The following is a 20472-nucleotide window of genomic DNA, read 5'->3' as shown; positions in this document are numbered from 1 at the left end:
CGCCCCGATATATCAGTATAAAAAAATAATTAATCCAATCATTAAACGGCGTAAAGAGAAAAGGTATCAAAACACCAGAATTACGTTTTTTTGGTCACCGCAACATTGCAATAAAATGCAATAACTGGTGATCAAAAAATCGTATCTACCCAAAAATGCTATCAATAAAAACGTCAGTTTGGTGCACAAAGTATAAGCCCTCATCTGGCCCCAGGTCCTGAAAAATGGAGACGCTACGGGTCTTGGAAAATGGCAACATTTTTTTAACCACTTAAATAAAATAGAACCTATACATGTTTGGTATCTCCAAACTCGTAATGACCTGGAGAATCATAATGGCAGGTCAGTTTTAGCATTTAGTGAACATGGTAAAGAAAAAAAAAACAACTGTGGAATTGCACTCTTTTTGCGATTTCACTGCACTTGGAGTTTTTTCCTGTTTTCCAGTACACGATATGGTAAAAACCAATGGTGTTGTTCAAAAGTACAACTCGTCCTGCAAAAAACAAGCCATATTTTATTGACTGAAAAATAAAAAAATTATGGTTCTGGGACGAAGAGGAGAAAAAAACGAAAGCGCAAAAACGGAAACCGACCGTGGTGTGAAGGAGTTAAGGGATTTTTTATGTTATACTTGTAAGCCATTCCCTGAAATATTTACAGTGATCGTTATAAGATTCTTGAAGGTATCCTCAGTGCAGTTATGAAAACCCTTAATCGCTATGGTGAAACTTGTTTTCATTAGGACTGCTCCTGTAAAGGTAGACCAAAAATTACCTGTACTGATGAGGATAAGTTGATCGCCATTACTAGCCTCAGAAGCTGGAAACGGACAGCACCTGTGATAACAGCTCTTATAAATGATGTACAGACATCAAGTAACAGACACAGCTCAAGAAGAACTGTCCAGAGAAGGCAGCGAATAGTAGGCTTTTATGGTTGAATTGATGCAAAGACGCCTCCATAAACAATAAGAGACTTGTTTTGTGCCAAGCAGCGCAATGAATGGACATTGGATATGTTCAAATCTGTACTGTGGTCTGATGAGTCAAAGTTTGAGATTTTTGGTAACAACTACAAAGTTTTTGTGAGACACAGAAAAGGTGAGCAAATTATTTGTACATATGTGGTGCCCACTATAAAGCATGAAGGGGTAGATGTGATAATATGAGAATGGTTTGCTTGTGACACTGTTGGCGATTTATTCCAAATTCAAGGCACATTTTACCATCATGGCTACCACAGCGTTCTGCAACGCCATGCCATCCCATCTGGTTTGCACTTGGTGAGACCATTATTTGTGTTGCGACAGGACAATGACCCAAAACACACCTCTATTCTATGTAAAAGATATGTGACTAAGAAGGATAATGATGAAGTGGTGCATAAAATGACATAGCCACCACAATCACATGTCCTCAACCCACTTCAGATGTTTGGGATGAGTTGGACTGCAGAGTGAAGGTAAAGCATCCAACCAGTGCCCAGCACCTCTGGAAACTCCTTCAAGACTGACCTGATTAAGCTGAGAGAAAGCCAAGGGGATGCAAAGCTGTCAACAGAGAAAGGTGGGAGGGGGTGTACTTTGAGGAATCTAAGGTTTAACACATTCTGATGAGTTTTAAATGTATTTCTATACTTCTTGTTTCCACATGTGTTCTTTCATGGTTTTGCTGCCTTGAGTCTGATTTTATAATATGAGCATTCCAATCAGAACAAGGAAACCCATTACATGAACAGGTGTGTCCAAACTTTTGACTGATAATGTAGTATCAATGAAACTGCAGGTCAGTCCATAAAAAATAAGCCTTAATAATGCAATGTGGGCAGTAAAAAAATAGTTATGGCCATTAGTATGATGCTACATTAAGGTGAATTATTTTAAAACATATGATATAACCTTAATCATAATATTTTTTTCATGTCACCCCTGAAAAGAATTTTCAGTATAATAAATGTATCACAAAATTGAGCCAATAAAAAATTTAATGTAACGCTTACATTGCTATTTCAACAAAATTATAGCCAAAAAATATTAAAACGTTATGCCTCTCAGAATGCAGTAATCAATAAATGAAACAATTGCTGTATCTGTAAGGCTTAGAAAAGTTGTGTCCTTAAGGAGTAAGGGATAATAATTATCCTCATAAAGGGGTTGTGCGGTACTTTAGATTACCCCCCCATGTTTTCCCCCCAGGTCCCTAAGACTTTTTGTAAATACCTTCTGCTGTTGATAATGCCTGTGAGCGGTGCTATCACTGGCCACTCACAGGCATCACGTGACCCCCGGCTGCAGCCGGCTCTGACACCCGCTGATGTCACGACAAGTGCTGGCAGCAGCCGGGGGTTACGATCTTCCTGGTTCCAGGTGTATGCCGAGCTGTGGGCGGGGTTACCCCCCGCGTCACACCCGCCATCCACCGCGCTCTCTGCCTCTCCCCATTCATTGGGAAAGCGCACTGTGGATGCCGGGTGTGACGCGGGGGGTAACCCCGCCCACAACCCAGCAGCCACCGCAGGGACCTCAGCGCTGAGTCACGCCTCACTTGTCGTGACGTCAGCGCTGGGGTCACGTGATGCCTGTGAGCGGCCACCGATAGCACCTCTCACAGGCATTATCAGCAACAGAAGGTATTTACAAAAAGTCTTAGGGACCTGGAGGGGATACATGGGGGGTAATCTAAAGTACCGCACAACCCCTTGCCGGGCAGGATGCAGAGACGCCGGTGCTACACAATAAATAACATTTCACACATGTCTACTTTACATCAGCACAATTTTTTTAAACAAAATTTTTTTGTTAGGAAGTTAGAAGGGTTAAAAGTCGACTGGCTATTTCTCATTTTTCCCACAAAATTTACAAAACCATTTTTTTAGGGGCTACATCACATTTGAAGTGACTTTGAGGGGCCTTTTTGACAGAAAATACCCAAAAGTGACACCATTCTAAAAACTGCACCCCTCAAGGTGCTCAAAACCAAATTCAAGAAGTTTATTAATCCTTCACGTGCTTCACAGGAACTGAAGCAACGTGGAAGGAAAAAATTAACATTTAACTTTTTTTCACAAAATGTTTACTTCAGATCCAATTTTTTTATTTTCACAAGGGTAACGAGAGAAAATGGACTACAAATTTTTTTGTGCAATTTCTCCTGAGCATACCGATACCCCATATGTGGGGAAAAACCACTGTTTGGGTGCACGGCAGGGTTCGGAAGGGAAGGAGCGCTGTTTGAATTTTTGAATGTAAAATTTGCCTGAAAAGTTAGCGGACGCCATGTCGCGTTTGGGGAGCCCCTGGTGTGTCTAAATAGTGGAAATCCCCCACAAGTGACACCATTTTGGAAACTAGACCCCTCAGGGAACTTGTCTAGATGTGTGGCGACCACCTTGAACCACCAGGTGCTTCACAGAAGTTTATAACGTAGAGCCGTGAAATTAAGAAATCAATTTTTTTTCCACAAAAATGTATTTTAGCCCCAATTTTTTTATTTTCACAAGAGCAAGAGGAGAAAATGGACCCCAAAATTTGTTGTGCAATTGCTCCTGAGTACGGACATGCCCCATATGTAGGGGAAAACTATTGTTTGGCGCACGGCAGGGCTTGGAAATAAAGGAGTGACGTTTGGAACTCAGACTTTCATGGAATGGTCTGCGGGTATCATGTTGCATTTGGAAAGCCCCTGATGTGCCTAAACAGTGGAAAACCCCTACATGTTACCCCATTTTGGAAACTACACCCCTCAAGGATTTTATCCAGGAGTATAGTGAACATTTTGAACCCACAGGTACTACACAGAATTTGATAATATTAGGTAATCATATTAAAAAATTTTATTTTTTTTAGGCCCAAATTTGTAATTTTTACAAAGGATAATAGAAGAAAATGGACCCCATAATTTGTTATGCTATTTCTTCCGAACGCAATGATGCCCCATATGTCATCAAAAATTACTGTTAGGCCACACGTCAGGGCTGGGAAGGAAGGAGCACTATTTGGCTTTTGGAGCATAGATTTTGGTAAAATAGTTTGTTGGCGACATTTGCGGAGCCCCAAAGGTGCTAGAACAGCAGAAAAACCCCAAAAGTAACCCCGTTGTACAGGGTGCACCATTTATATGGATACACCTAAATTAAATGGGAATGGTTGGTGATATCAACTTCCTGTTTGTGGCACATTAGTATATGGGAGGGGGAAAACTTTTCCAGATGGGTGGTGACCATGGCAGCCATTTTGAAGTCGGCCATTTTGGATCCAACTTTATTTTTTTCAATGGGAAGAGGGTCATGTGACACATTTAACTTATTGAGAATTTCATAAGAAAAACAATGGTGTGCTTGGTTTTAACGTAACTTTATTCTTTCATGAGTTATTTACAAGTTTATGACCACTTATAAAATGTGTTCAAAGTGCTGCCCTTTGTGTTGGATTGTAAATGGAACCCTCTTCTCCCACTCTGGACACACTGATAGCAACACCGCAGAAGAAATGCTAGCACTGGCTTCCAGTATCCATTGTTTCAGATTCTGCACATCTAGTTTCTTGATGGTATGGTGTGGTATATGGGGTACAAAGATAGTGGGGCCATTCTTTTTCAGTGGAAACCTCAATACCACTAGATATCTGAAATTGCTACATGATGATGTGTTGCCCTCTTTATGCACTGAAGATGGCACGTTCCCTGAGTTTTTCCAACAAGATGGTGCACCACCACATTATGGGTGCCAGGTCCGAGCATTCCTACATAAACAGTTTCCTGGAAAGTGGATTGGTTGTGGTGGGCCAGTTGAATGGCCACCAAGGTCTCCTGATCTGACCCCCTTAGACTTTTATCTTTGGGGTCATCTGAAGGCAATTGTCTATGCTGTGAAGATACGAGATTTGCAGCATCTGAAACAATGGATACTGGAAGCCTGTGCTAGCATTTCTTCTGCGATGTTGCTATCAGTGTGTCAAGAGTGGGAAAAGAGGGTTGCATTGACAATCCAACACAATGGGCATCACTTTGAACACATTTTATAAGTGGTCATAAACTTGTAAAAACTCATGAAAGAATAAAGTTCCGTTTAAAACCAAGCACACCATTGTTTTTCTTATGAAATTCTCAATAAGTTTGATGTGTCACATGACCCTCTTCCCATTGAAAAAAATAAAGTGGGATCCAAAATGGCCAACTTCAAAATGGCCGCCATGGTTACCACCCATCTGGACAAGTTTTCCCCCTCCCATATACTAATGTGCCATACACAGGAAGTTGATATCACCAACCATTCCCATTTAATTTAGGTGTATCCATATAAATGGCCCACCCTGTATAAATTACACCACTCAATGACATCATCTAAGGCTGCAGTGACTATTATGTAACATCCAAGCCAGGCTTTATTCTAGAGAATTCCAAATATCTCAGTTTAGTGCCCATACATTGTGCCCTCATATATTGTAGTGCCCCCATACATTTCTCCTGGTGACACACACCCCGTAAACTGTTAAGTGCTCTCTACCCTACAATAATGCCAAACATGTGGCCGCTTACTGCGGTTTAGACACAGTGGTGCATTTGGATTTGGGAGCGCAGAATTCACTGGATTTTGTTTGAGGGGGCGGGAGCCATGTCGCTTTTACAGTGTCTTTGTTCTACCAGTAACGTGGGACCCCCTCTAATTCCACTGACAGATGACGGACCTGAGAGGCGGCTGGTTTTGTGTGGGATAAATTAGGGGTTTAATTGGTAACATTTTGGGGTACATAATTTTTGATTGCTTCCAGAATAAGACTGGATCGCCAATCTACGCTGAGCACTTATGTCGGAGTTTCCGTGTAAATCCCACAAAAAATGTGATTCAGACGAAACCCCCAATGGAACCACCCACCATAATGAGGCAGATGGAGACACTTTTGAGTCTGTTTGACGTCTGCTCCGGTGGTCTCCATCTTTTAGCTGTGCACAGATCTGTGGCCATCCACACTTTTGTGCTAATAAAAAGCCTAAAATGATGGAACAGAGACCAGTCCAAAGGGACTCCATTGGCCTCATAAGTGAGTGGCCCCATCTGGGTTTTTTTGTCTGAATTGCGGTTTTGGTGAATTTACACAGAAACCCAAACCTAAGCGCTCAGCGGAGAGCGAAGGATAAACGTGAGACAAGCCTTATTCCGATTTTATTTGGAGGCAGAATGAAGACATAGACAGCAGTACAAGAATAGTCCTTATTTTTATTTTTGCGCAGTTCACCGTGCGGTATAAGTGATAAGGTGGATTTATTCTTCGGGTCGGTGCGACTACAATTAAAATTAGTTACACTGCTCAAAAAAATAAAGGGAAAACTCAGATAACACATCCTAGATCTGAATGAATGAAATATTCTCATTGAATACTTTGTTCTGTACAAAGTTGAATGTGCTGACAGCAAAATCACACAAAAATCATCAATGGAAATCAAATTTATTAACCAAAGGAGGCCTGGATTTGGAGTCACCCCCAAAATTAAAGTGGAAAAACACACTACAGGCTGATCCAACTTTGATGTAAAGTCCTTAAAACAAGTCAAAATGAGGCTTAGTATTGTGTGTGGCCTCCACGTGCCTGTATGACCTCCCTACAATGCCTGGGCATGCTCCTGATGAGGTTACGGGTGGTCTCCTGTGGGATCTCCTCCCAGACCTGGACTAAAGCATCCGCCAACTCCTGGACAGTCTGTGGTGCAACGTTGGTGGATGGAGCAAGACATGATGTCCCAGATGTGCTCAATCGGATTCAGGTCTGGGGAACAGGCGGCCCAGTCCATAGCTTCAATGCCTTCATCTTGCAGGAACTGCTGACACACTCCAGCCACATGAGGTCTGGCATTGTCCTGCAATAGGAGGAACCCAGGACCAACCGCACCAGCATATGGTCTCACAAGGGGTCTGAGGAGCTCATCTCAGTACCTAATGGCAGTCAGGCTACCTCTGGCGAGCACATGGAGGGCTGTGTGGCCCTCCAAAGAAATGCCACCCCACACCATTACTGATCCACTGCCAAACCGGTCATGCTGAAGGATGTTGCAGGCAGCAGATCGCTCTCCATGGCATCTCCAGACTCTGTCACATGTGCTCAGTGTGAACCTGCTTTCATCTGTGAAGAGCACAGGGCGCCCGTGGTGACTTTGCCAATCCTGGTGTTCTGTGGCAAATACCAAGCGTCCTGCACGGTGTTGGGTTGTGAGCACAATCCCCATTTGTTGACGTCGGCCCCTTCTAACCGTTTGTGCAGACACATGCACATTTGTGGCCTGCTGGAGGTCATTTTGCAGGGCTCTGGCAGTGCTCCTCCTGTTCCTCCTTGCACAAAGGCGGCGGTAGCGGTCCTGCTGCTGGGTTGTTGCCCTCCTACAGCCCCCTCAACGTCTCATGGTGTCCTGGCCTGTCTCTTGGTAGAGCCTCCAGCCTCTGGACACTACGCTGACAGAAACAGCAAACCTTCTTGCCACAGGTCGCACTGATGTGCCATCCTGGATGAGCTGCACTATCTGAGCAACTTCTGTGGGTTGTAGAGTCCGTCTCATGCTACCACGAATGTGAAAGCACAACCAGCATTCAAAAGTGATCAAAACATCAGCCAGAAAGCATTGGTACTGAGATGTGGTCTGTGGTCCCCACCTACAGAACCACTCCTTTATTGAGGGTGTCTTGATAATTGCCAATAATTTCCATCTATTGTCTATTCCATTTGCACAACAGCATGTGAAATTGATTGTCAATCAGTGTTGCTTCCTAAGTGGACAGTTTGATTTCACAGAAGTTTGATTTACTTGGAGTTATATTCTGTTGTTTAAGTGTTCCCTACATTTTTTTGAGCAGTGTATTTTCGTTGCCATATTCTGAGAGCTATAACTTTTTTATTTTTTGGTGAACAAAGCTGTATTAGGGCTTATTTTTTGTAGGGCGAGTTGCAGATTTGTTTGGTACCATTTGGGGCACATAGTAATTTTTGATCGCTTTTTATTCCGATTTTTCAGACACAGAATGAACAAAAACCAGCAATTCAGATATTGTTTTTATTTTTTGCACCGTTCACCGTCCGCTAAAATTGATAAGACCGATTTGTTCGTCGGGTGGGTACAATTACAGCGATACCAGATTTTTATTTTTTTTTTTATGCTTTACTATTTTTGCACACTGAAAACAGTATTTTACAAAAAAGAATTTGATTTTGAATCGTCGCATTCTGAGAGCTGTAAATTTTTTATTTTTTTTCCCGAATGAGTCATATTATGGCTTGTTTTATGCGTGACGGTTTGACATTTTTATTTATATTTATTTTTTTAACATACGACTTTTTGATCGCTTTATATTCACTTTTTTGTGAGTCAGTATGATGAAAAAGCTTCATTTTTGGCGTGTTTTTTCTTTACTTTTTTATGGCATTCACCAAATGGACTAAATAACATGTCAGTTTTATAGAGCGGGTCGAGTCGGACACGGCGGTAACAATTATGTTTTTTTTTATTTTTGTTTTATCACAAACGCTGCGTTTTAAGTGGCAAACGGATTTTAGTGATTTGCGTGCACTGTTTTGTGTGGTTTTTTTTATAATGACAATTCAAGGTAATTACAAAAACACTTTGGTAGTGGACTCTTTAATTTATGACTATAACTCCTTGCTACATTCACAATTGTTGTTGTGCCCTTGTTACACAATAATAGGTGAGTTTTCTAGAATTGTCACTAACTATACATATGTTATCTCAGCTGATTCCTTGTCGAGTGCCCTCTGTTCTTTAAGCATTTTATAGTTTTTGTCTGCTAGATCACTATTTACCCTTCAAAATTCTTTCCATTTAGAAGTCAGTTATTTAGTTTATTCTAAGTTATGACTGTTGATTATGCCCAAAAGTGTCTCAATAGAACTCATTTTTATTTTATTTATTTTTTTTAGACATCCTTCCCGACTGCAGACTGCGGAATCACTACTGCCAATGTCACCAGATGAATATGAAGATCTTACCAAGCTTGTTGGATCAGCTGAATTTGATATTGTATGTTATTTATAAAGATATTATGTTTTCAGCCATTTAATTTTATTTTTTTCTCATATTGCATCGTAGTTAATATTCTAAATATTCTCAGTATACGATTGCAAAAATAAGAAAGGGTTTTACTTTTCCAGGTGCAGCATTCCAATTGATTTTTGACATAGAACACCAATTTATCCCTTAATGTGTGGCGCTGACTCAGGATGTGATCCCACATCATACAGCGTGAGTGTAAACTGTGCTGGAATAACGGTTGCAATCTGAGCTAGCTTCAGTTACAACGGTTTAACCTCTTAGATGCCATTGTCCTTCTTGACAGCCTCATTTAAAAGGTTAGCAATGAGATGGACAGTTCCGACACCCATCAGTGCGATAATGTGAGACCAATGGGTTGTCATGACAGCTTGGGGTCTACTGAAGACCCCTATATCTGCCACTTTAGTATGCATAGGAAACCCTGTATTTAAAGTATTGCAGCTATGTAAAATGTAAGATCAAGTGATTGCAGGTTCCCTAAGTAGATATATAGGAAAGAAGAAAATATGTGAAATCTTGAATATTATTAATATAAAACATATAAAAAAAAATATTAATTATAGTAAAAGTTTTCACTTAATTGTTTATAGAGATCTACTAATATAGATTAAAAACAACAATCCGTCACCTCTTCTTTTCAATATAATAATGTCCTTAGACAATACTAATTGCAATTTTAAGTCGGTCTCTGTAGACTTGAATCTTATTGCAAAAAAAAATATCCAATAGCAATGAAAAATGTATCTTTTAAGATTACTTGTCACTGACACATGATATTGTGTATCACAGTGCGCAATGCACATGTTTCTGTGCATATATGCAGAAGCATTCTAAATCTGCAAGAAAATGTATTATTTTGATGCACTTTACTATCTTTAAAGAAGAACTCCGATCAAAGTTTTTATCCTTTTAATTTATTGCAATCATCATATTATATAGCACTGTGTATTTACAATGGCTCATTTTGTCTTTCCACCCAGGTAATTCTTCTCTTTTCCATTAGATCTATGACCTCACATGATTAAAAACTGACTAGCTGAATCTTTCTAAGCTCTATGTAGAAAGAGGAGGTCAGTTTTCTCTGCATAAGTCATGAGTAGTGTTGAGCATTCCGATACTGAAATATCGGGTATCAACCGATATTCGCGGTATCGGAGTTCCGATACTGAGTTCCGATACTTTTAGAATATTGAATACCGGAATCGGAAGTTCTCATAATGCCTGCGCTCTGCAGTGTCTCTGAAGGATGACAAGCTGGATGGCTAAGAATAATGTAGAATGTATTACATGAAAAGCCGGCAATTCAGCAGCTGCATACACCGGTACCCGACAATTTACAGCAGAAAGAATAGAGCATCACACATAGATTAGATAGATAGAAACATGTCAGTCACATATATAATAAGTACAGTGATAGTGTTGGTTACTGTACTTGTCATTTAGTGTTAAAGGATTTATTAAAAAAAATAATAGTGTTTTCATGCACAGTCTCTTTAAAAAAGCCGGCCGGCAATTCAGCATAGGTACACGACAATTTAGAATAGAAAGAATAGAGCATCACACATAGATTAGATAGATAGAAACATGTCAGTCACATATATAAGAAGTACAGTGACAGTGTTGCTTACTGTACTTGTCATTTAGTGTTAAAGGATTTATTAAAAAAAATAATTGTGTTTTCAATCACAGTCTCTTTAAAAAAGCCGGCCGGCAATTCAGTATTGGTACACGACAATTTATAACAGAAAGAATAGAGCATCACACATAGATTAGATACATAGAAACATGTCAGTCACATATATAAGAAGTACAGTGATAGTGTTGATTACTGTACTTGTCATTTAGTGTTAAAATAAAGGATTTATTTAAAAAAAAATTGGCGTGGGGTTCCCCGTAATTTTAGTCTCTAGTGGAGGTTAAGCAGACGGCTGGAGCAGATGTTTGAAGCCTGGGAAGTGGGTAATAACCCACGGAGCTTCCCAGGCTACTAATATCAGCCCCCAGCTGAATACCTAGCCTTTACTAGCTATTAAAATGGGGGACCCCCAAAAAATGACGTGGGGTCCCCCCTATTTTAATAGCTAGCAAAGGCTAGGCAGACAGCTGGGGGCTGATATTAATATCCCAGGAAGGGTGCTATGAATATTGGCCCCCTCCCAGGCTAGAAACACCAGCTGTCAGCCGCCCCAGGAATGGCGCATCCATAAGATGCGCCAATTCTGGCACTTAGCCTCACTCTTCCCACCGTCCTGTAGCGGTGGCAGTGGGGTAATAGGGCTGGGGTTGATGTCAGCTTATAATGCCAGCTGACATCAAGCCCAGGTTAGTAATGGAGAGGCGTCTATAAGACACCCCCATTACTAACCCCATAGTCAAAGTAAAAAAAAAAAAACACAAACACCCAGAATAAAGTCCTTTAATTGAAATAAACTCACGATTCTTTATTGTTTTAAATTAAACCATACTTACCATAACGCCCATTCCAGCTGAAGCCAACGATCTCCTGCAATAAAAATAAAATAATTAACCAACCTCATCCTTACCTTTTTATGGTTCCCAGGACGGCTCCAGCTCTGCTACATTCACATGACAGGCTGGATCGCAGCCGAAAGCTGCCATCCAGCTTGCCATGCCGCAGACACTAAGAAGCGCAGGCATGCTTGCGCTCCTCAGTGTCTGGCTGTGATGGCATCCAGATGAGCCGAGGTCATGTCCTATGAACTCAGCTCACCTCATGCACGTCACTGACAGCGTGGGAAAATTCTTCTGCGCCGTGAGCACAGGAGAATTCTCTCACGCTCACTGCAAGCGCAGGAGAATTTTCCCACGCTGTCAGTGACGTGCATGAGGTGAGCGGAGTTCATTGGACATGACCGCGGCTCATCTGGATGCCATCACAGCCAGACACTGAGGAGCGCAAGCATGCCTGCGCTTCTCAGTGTCTGCGGCATGGCAAGCTGGATGGCAGCTTTCGGCTGTAATCCAGCCTGTCATGTGAATGTAGCAGAGCTGGAGCCGTCCTGGGAACCATGGAAAGGTAAGGATGAGATTGGTTTATTATTTTACTTTTATTGCAGGAGATCGTTGGCTTCAGCTGGAATGGACGTGACGGTAAGTCTGGTTTAATTTAGAACATTTAAAAATTGTGTGTTTATTTCAATTAAAGGACTTTATTCTGGTTGTTGTGTTTTTTTAAATACTTTACTAGAAATTCATGGCGGTCATGTCTAATATTGGCGTGACCCCATGAATTTCGGGCTTAGGGCCAGCTGTTAATGCCAAGCTGGCCCTAACCCCTTTACTACCCAGTGAGCCACCGCACCAGGGCCCTGGATGAGTTGGGTACAGCACCAGAAGATGGCGCTTCTATGAACGCGCCATTTTCTGGGGTGGCTGCGGACTGCAATTTGCAGCGGGGGGGGGCCCAGAAAGCTTGGGCCTCCCTGCGCTGCGGATTCCAGCCCCCAGCTGCCTAGTTGTACCTGGCTGGACATAAAAATAGGGCGAAGCCCCACGTATTTTTTTTTTTAATTTCATGAAATTATTACCCCCTTCCCAGGCTTCAAACATCTGCCCCAGCCGTCTGCTTAACCTCCGCTAGAGACTAAAATTACGGGGAACCCCACGCCAATTTTTTTTTTAATAAATCCTTTATTTTAACATTAAATGACAAGTACTGTAATCAACACTATCACTGTACTTCTTATATATGTGACTGACATGTTTCTATGTATCTAATCTATGTGTGATGCTCTATTCTTTCTGTTCTAAATTGTCGGGTACCGGTGTATGCCGCTGCTGAATTGCCGGCTTTTCATGTAATACATTCTACATTATTCTTAGTTGTTTTCCTTCATGTAGAATTAACCTACAAGGAAAGAAAGGGTTTATTTTCATTCCGATATTTGTGTCCCATTGACTTGCATTGGTTTCCGGTATCGGAATCGGCGATATCCGATATTTTTTGGGTATCAGTCCGATCCAATCCGATCCGATATTTCCCGATATCGGAAGGTATCGCTCAACACTAGTCATGAGTCATTGCAAAAATCTATGGCAGGGGGAGGAGCAGAACAGCTGGCTCAGGAGTAGAAGAGGGGAATGAGTAGTACAGGCACAAGAGACTTCTTGTTTCTACATAGATCAGAGAAACAGAATAATTAACTGGATGGAAATGCAAAATTAACAATTGTAAGTACACAACGCTATATGATATGATGATTGCAATATATTAAAGGGATAACAACTTTGATGGGAGTGCTTCTTTAAAGCAAATCTCCTCCTGAATCTTCCTCCAGCACACTTGTAGTATCGGTATACAGATGTCACTCAGTACCATTGCTGTTCAGCTGCTTTGCTTGCTTACGCAATTGACTCACCCCCTGGGCCGCGTGTGCACGTGTGTGGGTTACCTGGAGCCGGGTCTCTGGGGGTTGTAGTCTCCGTGGCGGCGACCTGGTCCCGTGGCTCAGGGTGGTCAAACCAGTGGCAGTCTTTTATAGGGTTTTTATGGGTTAGTGTCCGACTACGCCACCCGTCGATTGCGGTCAGGGTGTACCGCTGCTGCGAGGCAGACCGCTGAGGCTGGTGTGGTATGCGCAGCAAAGGATGGGATAACTCCCCACGGGAAGAGTATAGCCTCAGGGCAGGGAATGTAGATGATGGGAGTGATGGTGCACGGGTAAAGTAGGAACGACTCAGAGTCTTTGCAGTGCAGTTCAGGGTCTTTACTGATGATATTAAGGCAGACCCTCCCGGGAGTACTGGCTAGCATAAGGGGCCTGGTCAGTCTGTGAACAAACAGGAGTTCCCCTGGCCAGGTGGAGTTGTAGGCCTCTCCGTCTATCTGCACTCTTCCTGGCTACCTTGCTGTAAGCGAGTGGAAGTAGCCCACGTCCCTGAGTATACCGTGTGGTGTTCACCCGTATGGCTGGTGACTTGGGGCCTTCTGATAGCCTCCGCTTCTCGATGGCGGTGCTGGTCCCTTCCTCGTGACTGAGCCTCCGGGCTTCTAGGGCCAGAGGACCTGAAATCCCCTGCCTGCGGGTTTCTGCTGCTGGGTGAATATAAGTCCCCACAGCCTCGGACTCCTGTGTCCGGTTCTCGGTGTCTTCTGCCAGGACGAACTCCGTTTAGCTCAAGTCCCTGGTCTTCAGCTCCTGCTCCTACAGAGCTCCTAGCTGTTTCTTTCCCTGTGTCTGGAACAAACTCCAGGCTCTGACTCACTAACCCCGCCCCAGATCCAGTTTATATAGGGCAGATTCCTCCCCTATCTGGTCTGGGACAGGAGGTGTTGCATGTTTAAGGGCTCCTGACCAGGAAACCTCCCACTTGCTCTCAGACGTAATATTTCTATTACTGTGGTAACCAGACCCCTGGGGTGCCACACAATCATAGCTCCCAACCATCCCGTATACAGCGGGACTGTCCCGATTTTGAGAGTCTGCCTTGCTGTCATGGCCGGGATTTACTTGTGCGGCACGCACAGAAGTGAAAAGTAGCCACCACGCCCCCTCTAGCTTTGGGCCACGCCCCCTCTAGCTTTGGGCCACGCCCCCTCTAGCTTCGGTCCACGCCCCCTCTAGCTTCGGGCCATGCCCCCTCTAGCTTCAGGCCACGCCCCCTCTAGCTGTGGACCACTTCCCTCCCTCCTATGAGCTTTACAGGAGCAGTGATCCATCCTGCAGAGCATGCGGCCTCCAGCCTGTGTCCTGTGAGGTGATTAGTATCCGCAGTCAGCTCTGTGAGTCTGAGTGCGGGAGGGGACACGAGTGGTGATACAACTCTGTGTCTGCTCCTCAGGGGCCTCGTGTGCCTGCAGCAGACACAGCAGTGAAGAAGCCGATACAGAGGGACTCAGAAGGCAGCACACAGGAGCTGCTGCTGAGCTGCTGGGTGTGATAGTTTTTATTTGCTTAGTGATAGAGATTAGGGGACGACAAGGTTGCCTGCCTGGCAGAGCAGAGCTACTGGGTCCTAGCACACCCAGTTCAGCTCTACTAGTGACTTCTCTCTGTAACTGCAGCTCCTATGAAGACTCTGGTACAGGGCGCAGTGGAAAATTTGCAAAACCACACGAGACCTTTTTGGTAACAAATCCTGCGAAAAATGTATGTGTGTACATCTATATATATTTTTCCCCCATAATTTTAATTCACTTTATTAACCCCTGCATAACATGCGCCATACATGTACGGTATATGCCATGTCTCTCCCTTTGTCACGGGCTCCAGCTCTGACCCCGTACCTTTCCAGGGACATGACAGATGATCTGATCAGCTGTCATGTGCCCCTAACAGCCGCGAGTGAAATCGCGATTTTCAAACTCTGACAGCGGCATTTAACATGTCCACAGCGTAAGGGAGTAATTAAGTCCCACCCATTGGCGTCCGTGTCACATGACTGCGGGTCACCAGTGGGTTGGCATGACAATCCGGGGTCTGCAGGAGACTCCTGTGGTTGTCATTGCTGAGATGCTATGAGCATCGCCCAGCGGTCAACGCTCATAGCAAGTGAGCATTTCTGCTACACACAGGTGATCATCAGATTGCAGCTTCTAGTGTCTCATGGAGACTATTGAAGCAAGTGAAAAGTAAAAAAAAATGTTTTCAAAAAATGAAATCACCCCCCTTTTGCCCCATTCAAAATAAAAATCAAATATACACATATTTGGAATTGCCGCGTTCAGAATCGCCCAATCTATCAATAAATAAAAATGATTAATCCAATTGGTAAATGACGTTAGAGAAAAAAAATCAAAATGCCAGAATTACGTATTTTTGTAATAAAAGGTGATCAAAATGACGCGCCCCCTAGGACCGTGGGGTACTCACCACCGGGTCGGTCGGTTCCTTGGGATTGTCACGGGGGCGTGACCCGGTCCGGGGCCCTAGGCGGTCAGTGAAAAGGACCTGGACAGTTTGTTTAGGGGAAAAGTTTTGTGACTCCACCCATGGTGTGCGGCTATAGGGGGCTGCCGCTGCTATTCAGATCCACTGGGGCTGATGTCGACGCAGCTGAGAGAGTGCAGCGCTCCAAAAGCAGAGCTAAGCCCCAGGGCAGTATATTGGATGGATGTTGGGGTGCAGGACTGAGGGTGCAGATAATGACCAGACGACACAAGAATGGCTGTTTCCTCTACCTTTACTTGAGGTTTGCTGGAGCAGATCGGGGCATTGATAACAGAAGGTGATGGAGATCCGGACGGCCTAGAAGCAATTTGGGGATCCACCTCGTCAGGTGGAGTTGTAGGCCTTCCTTCTGCACTGTCCTCTTTGGCCCTGCTGCCTAAAGCTATGCTGCGACCCTCTTTCCTGAACAATCATTAAATCCTCACCCGTATGGCAGGCAGCTCGAGCCTTTTTCAGGCGTCGCTCCTTCGTGGCGGCTCCAGGCTCTAGTATGCTGCTGAGCCGCTGGGTGTTTGATGTGGCCCGGAGACCTGCAGTTTCCTGCCCTCCGGATTTAGCTTCCGGGACTTCAGTACCCAAACAACCATGGACTCCGGTGTCCGGCTTCTGGTGCTTTTCTCTGGGGCGAGCTTGGTCACAGCTCCCCTCCCCAGGTTCTCCCTCGTCTCTCTCCTGTCTCCAACTGACTTTTCTCACTCCAACCTACTTTCTAAGCCCCGCCTCCAGACCTAAATTTAAACGGGAAGCTCCCCTGAAACCGGGATAGAGCTCCCCCTTCTGGTCTGGAGCCAGGAAAGTGTTGTATGCTGGTGTTACCTGATAAGGGGACCCCTCCTTGCTTCTAGGCATGGCATCATCCCCTGTGAGGAAGGCAATGCCAATGTGGCAACAGGACTCCTGGGGTGCCACAAAAACATCGTATCTACCACAAAATGGTATCAATAAAAACTTCAGCTCGGCGCGCAAAAAAGAAAGCCCTCACCCGGCCCCAGATCACAAAAAATGGAGATTCTACGGGTTTTGAAAAATGGCTACTTTTTTTTGTATTTTTTTCCACCACTTAAATTAAAAAGATCCCATACATGTTTGGTATCTACAAACTTGTAATGACCTGGAGAATAATAATGGCAGGTCAGTTTTACCATATGGTAAAAAAAAAACAGTTGTGAAATTGTACTTTTTTTTGCAATTTCACCGCACTAGGATTTTTTCTCCCGTTTTACAGTACATTATATGGTAAAATCATTCTTGTCGTTCAAAAGTACAATTTGTCCCTCAAAAAACAAGCCCTTACACGGCCATATTGACCAAAAAAATATGTTATGGCTCTGGGAAGAAGGGGAGCAAAAAACGAAAGTGCAAAAAGCTGAAAAGGGCTACGGCGCGAATAATAATAATCTTTTTATTTATATAGCGCCAACATATTCTGCAGCACTTTACAATTCACACAATTTACAGATATTATCAGCATGGTCCCCATTGGGGCTCACAATCTAGATTCCCTATCAGTGTTTGGAATATGAGAGGAAGCTGGAGGAAACCCACGCAAACACTTGGTGAACATACAAACTCCTTGCACATGTTGTCATTGGTGGGATTTGAACCCAGGACCCCAGCGTTGCAAGGCTGCAGTGCTAACCACTGACCCACTGTGCTGCTTAGGGTTAAAGGGGTCGGCGAGGCTTGAAGTTAATATCAGACTTTTGAATCCTCACAGCACCAGCACTGCGCACTCTTAGGGTTCTCCAGTGTTGGGAGCAATTTGTGTACTCCTGGCCACATTCCAACTAGACGTGTCCATCCTTCGCTCAATACACTTGCAATGAGTGAGGCTGCGCTCATCTATTAAGCACGTGGCTGCTTGTATGCAAATCACAAACTTGCGGTCACATGACCATCCGCTCCCGACACTGAAGAATCCTCACAGGGCACAGTGCAGGCGCTGCAAGGATTCAAAAGTCTGATATTAACCTCCAGCCCAGACACTACTAGGACAGCCCCTTCTTGATATAAAATGTTTGGCCCCGATAAAATAAAAAGGCTTATACTCTCCTCGCATGCCAGCAACGTTCCAGCAATGTCGGCACTCTCATGCAGTGTTGTGACACGTGAGCCCAGCGCCCAATCAGTGCTGGTGTCACTGTCTCTGTCTTCGTACGAACTGAAGTCAGACTTCAGCTGCAACCCGGACGTCCTCTTCATGTTCAATTCATACGAAGACGGGGACAGTGACGCCAGCGCTGATTGGGCACCAGGCTCATGTGTCACAACAACCACACCGGAGACCCCGGGTTCACGAGTGTCGACACCACTGAAATGGCTCCAGCATGGGAGTATAGGCTTTTTATCGGGGCCAAACATTTTGATCAAGAAGGGGTTGTCATAGTAGTTTGCTCCGTTTCTTTTTTGCGTTTTCCCCCTTATTTGATGTGATTTTGGGGCAGATATGAAGCAGAGTTTTAACGCTTTTTTAATAGTACAGAAAAGCTTTGATTTTGCACTTAAAAATGCAGCAGCGTTTTTTTTCTTCATGCGTTTTTTTCATAAGAAACCTATAGAGAGAAAATGCAGCAAAACCGCACAGAGTTCAGCAGTGTCTTCAGACCGTGTTCACATATAACGTAAATGCTTCGTGTTTTCTGCTGCTTTTTTTTTTGCACAAAAATTCTGCTGTATTTAATTGTCGAAGCAAAGTGGATATGATTTCATGAAAACTGTGCCACTATTAGAATTCAACAAACAGCATTTTACATTATTTAGAAGTTAGTATTTCTTTATTCTTGTCTCTCCAGCTGTTTTTACAGGTGTTCTTCATTCCCCTTTTCTTTCCTTGCCTTTCCCATTCCTTTTCTTTCCCTCCTACCTCTTAAATGTTTTATATATTAGGTATCTTATATGTGTATCGTAACCTCTTTCACTTGCCTATCCTGTACATATCAATCTTTTTCATTTTCCTTCTATCCCTTTAATTTTTAATTTTTTCTATTTTCCTTAATAAACCATATTTTTCCTTCCCCCTTCTCATCCTTAACTCTTTCCACCCTTTATTTTGACTATATTTTTCATCCCTTTAACTTTCCCTTTTTTTGCTTTTATTTTGTTTGTTTGCTTCTATATTACTGTGTATTTATAATGTCTCTCCCCTTCTATATTAGTGTATTTATAATATGTCTCCCTGTTTTTCTATATTACTGTGTATTTCTAATATGTCCCTCCCTTTTTCTTTACCCCTGTAAGGTAGCTAATAGTCACATAGTGGATGGGAGGTATGTGTCACAGAGATAGCTGGTCTCTGTGATGTAACCCGGGGTGTTTCTCTAGTGCATGCACGCATTAAAAGTACTAATTGGTGCACCTGGGAGCCTGGTTACGGGTTTCTAGGGGAGAATAGGCGGGTCCAGCAACCCACATACCTCACCTCTGGATGTGGTTAACAGCCTATAAAATGGAGGCTGTTTTTTGGAACATGGTCTGTGTGTTTGGAGGGAGAAGGCCTCCTGTGCGTGTTTGGCTCCAGACCGAGCCAGGGTACTGGACATTACGCAGCCTGCGTGCCCATAGGACTGATTAAGCAGAGACCTGCTAAGGACACGTTACTTTGTTTGCCTGAACTAAAGGCTGTTTGTTTTCCTCCCGTCGCACCCAAGTGAGTTAAACCCCTACAATTGGTGTTAGAGAGAGCAGAGACGTGTGACTGCTACAGGAAGGACTGGATGTCCTGGGTCAAGTCTGTCGCAAGCCAGCAAGCTTGGTCCAGTCGCAGCAGCAGGAGACCAACAGGCTGTTGTTACAGCAGATCCAGCAGCACCAGCATGAACAGCGGCATCTTCTGGCAACCGCCATCCAGGGCAGAACAAGCGCCCCAACCCCAAGTCCGGCTGATGACACCCACATCCAGAAGGCGATAAGACAGGCTTTGCAGAAAATGACCCCGGGGGATGACGTTGAGGCCTTCCTGACCATGTTTGAAAGGGTGGCCGAGAGGGAGAAACTTCCGCCAGAGCAGTGGGCAGAGGTACTGGCACCATACTTGATGGGAGAGCCCCAGAAGGCGTACTATGATTTAGCTTTGCAGGACACCAAAGAGTATGGCAAGCTAAAAACTGAGATTCTCGCACGCTTGGGGGTGACAATGACTATCGGCACAGCGGGTTCACCGCTGGGTGTATCACCGGGACAAACCACCTCGCTCCCAAATGTTTGACCTGTTGCACCTGGTCCAGAAGTGGCTGCAGTCGGAGTCCTCTACGCCTGCGTAGATGGTAGACCTGATGGTGATGGACTGGTTTGTGCACTTCCTACCAAGGCCTATACAGACGTGATCCCCGGAATGCGAATGAACTAATCGGACTGGTCGAGAGATACCAGGGGGTTGAATGTTCTTTGGGCAGGCAGCTCACTCCATATTGGGGGTCCCAGCAGGGGGCGGAGGCTCAAAAGGGGGTGGGGTGTCCAAGGTCCAAAGGGGCGGGGGAGATGGTGCTCAAGGTCCCTACGGGTGATGTTTG

General features: G+C 44.1%; 1 protein-coding gene across 2 annotated transcripts in view; it reads left to right on the top strand.

Moving 5' to 3' along the window:
• The window catches only part of STAT1 (signal transducer and activator of transcription 1), a 1113083-nt gene that overhangs the window by 1054298 nt on the left and 38313 nt on the right, over positions 1-20472 (top strand). The window contains exons 23-24 of one of the 2 annotated variants that reach the window (XM_073647950.1): positions 8921-9020; positions 9152-9184. In XM_073647950.1, coding sequence (XP_073504051.1) covers positions 8921-9020; positions 9152-9169 — 118 coding nt within the window. In that variant the 3' untranslated portion in view covers positions 9170-9184. Of the gene's footprint in view, positions 1-8920; positions 9021-9151; positions 9185-20472 lie in introns of those variants that run through there. The other variant, XM_073647949.1, reaches the window with a different exon arrangement.

Source organism: Phyllobates terribilis, unplaced genomic scaffold, assembly GCF_046119375.1.
Source record: "Phyllobates terribilis strain yellow unplaced genomic scaffold, ASM4611937v1 Scaffold_9__5_contigs__length_417890890, whole genome shotgun sequence".
NCBI lineage: Eukaryota > Metazoa > Chordata > Amphibia > Anura > Dendrobatidae > Phyllobates > Phyllobates terribilis.
The sequence above is the reverse complement of the archived record's forward strand: the minus strand, read 5'-3'. Positions and strand labels throughout refer to the sequence as shown.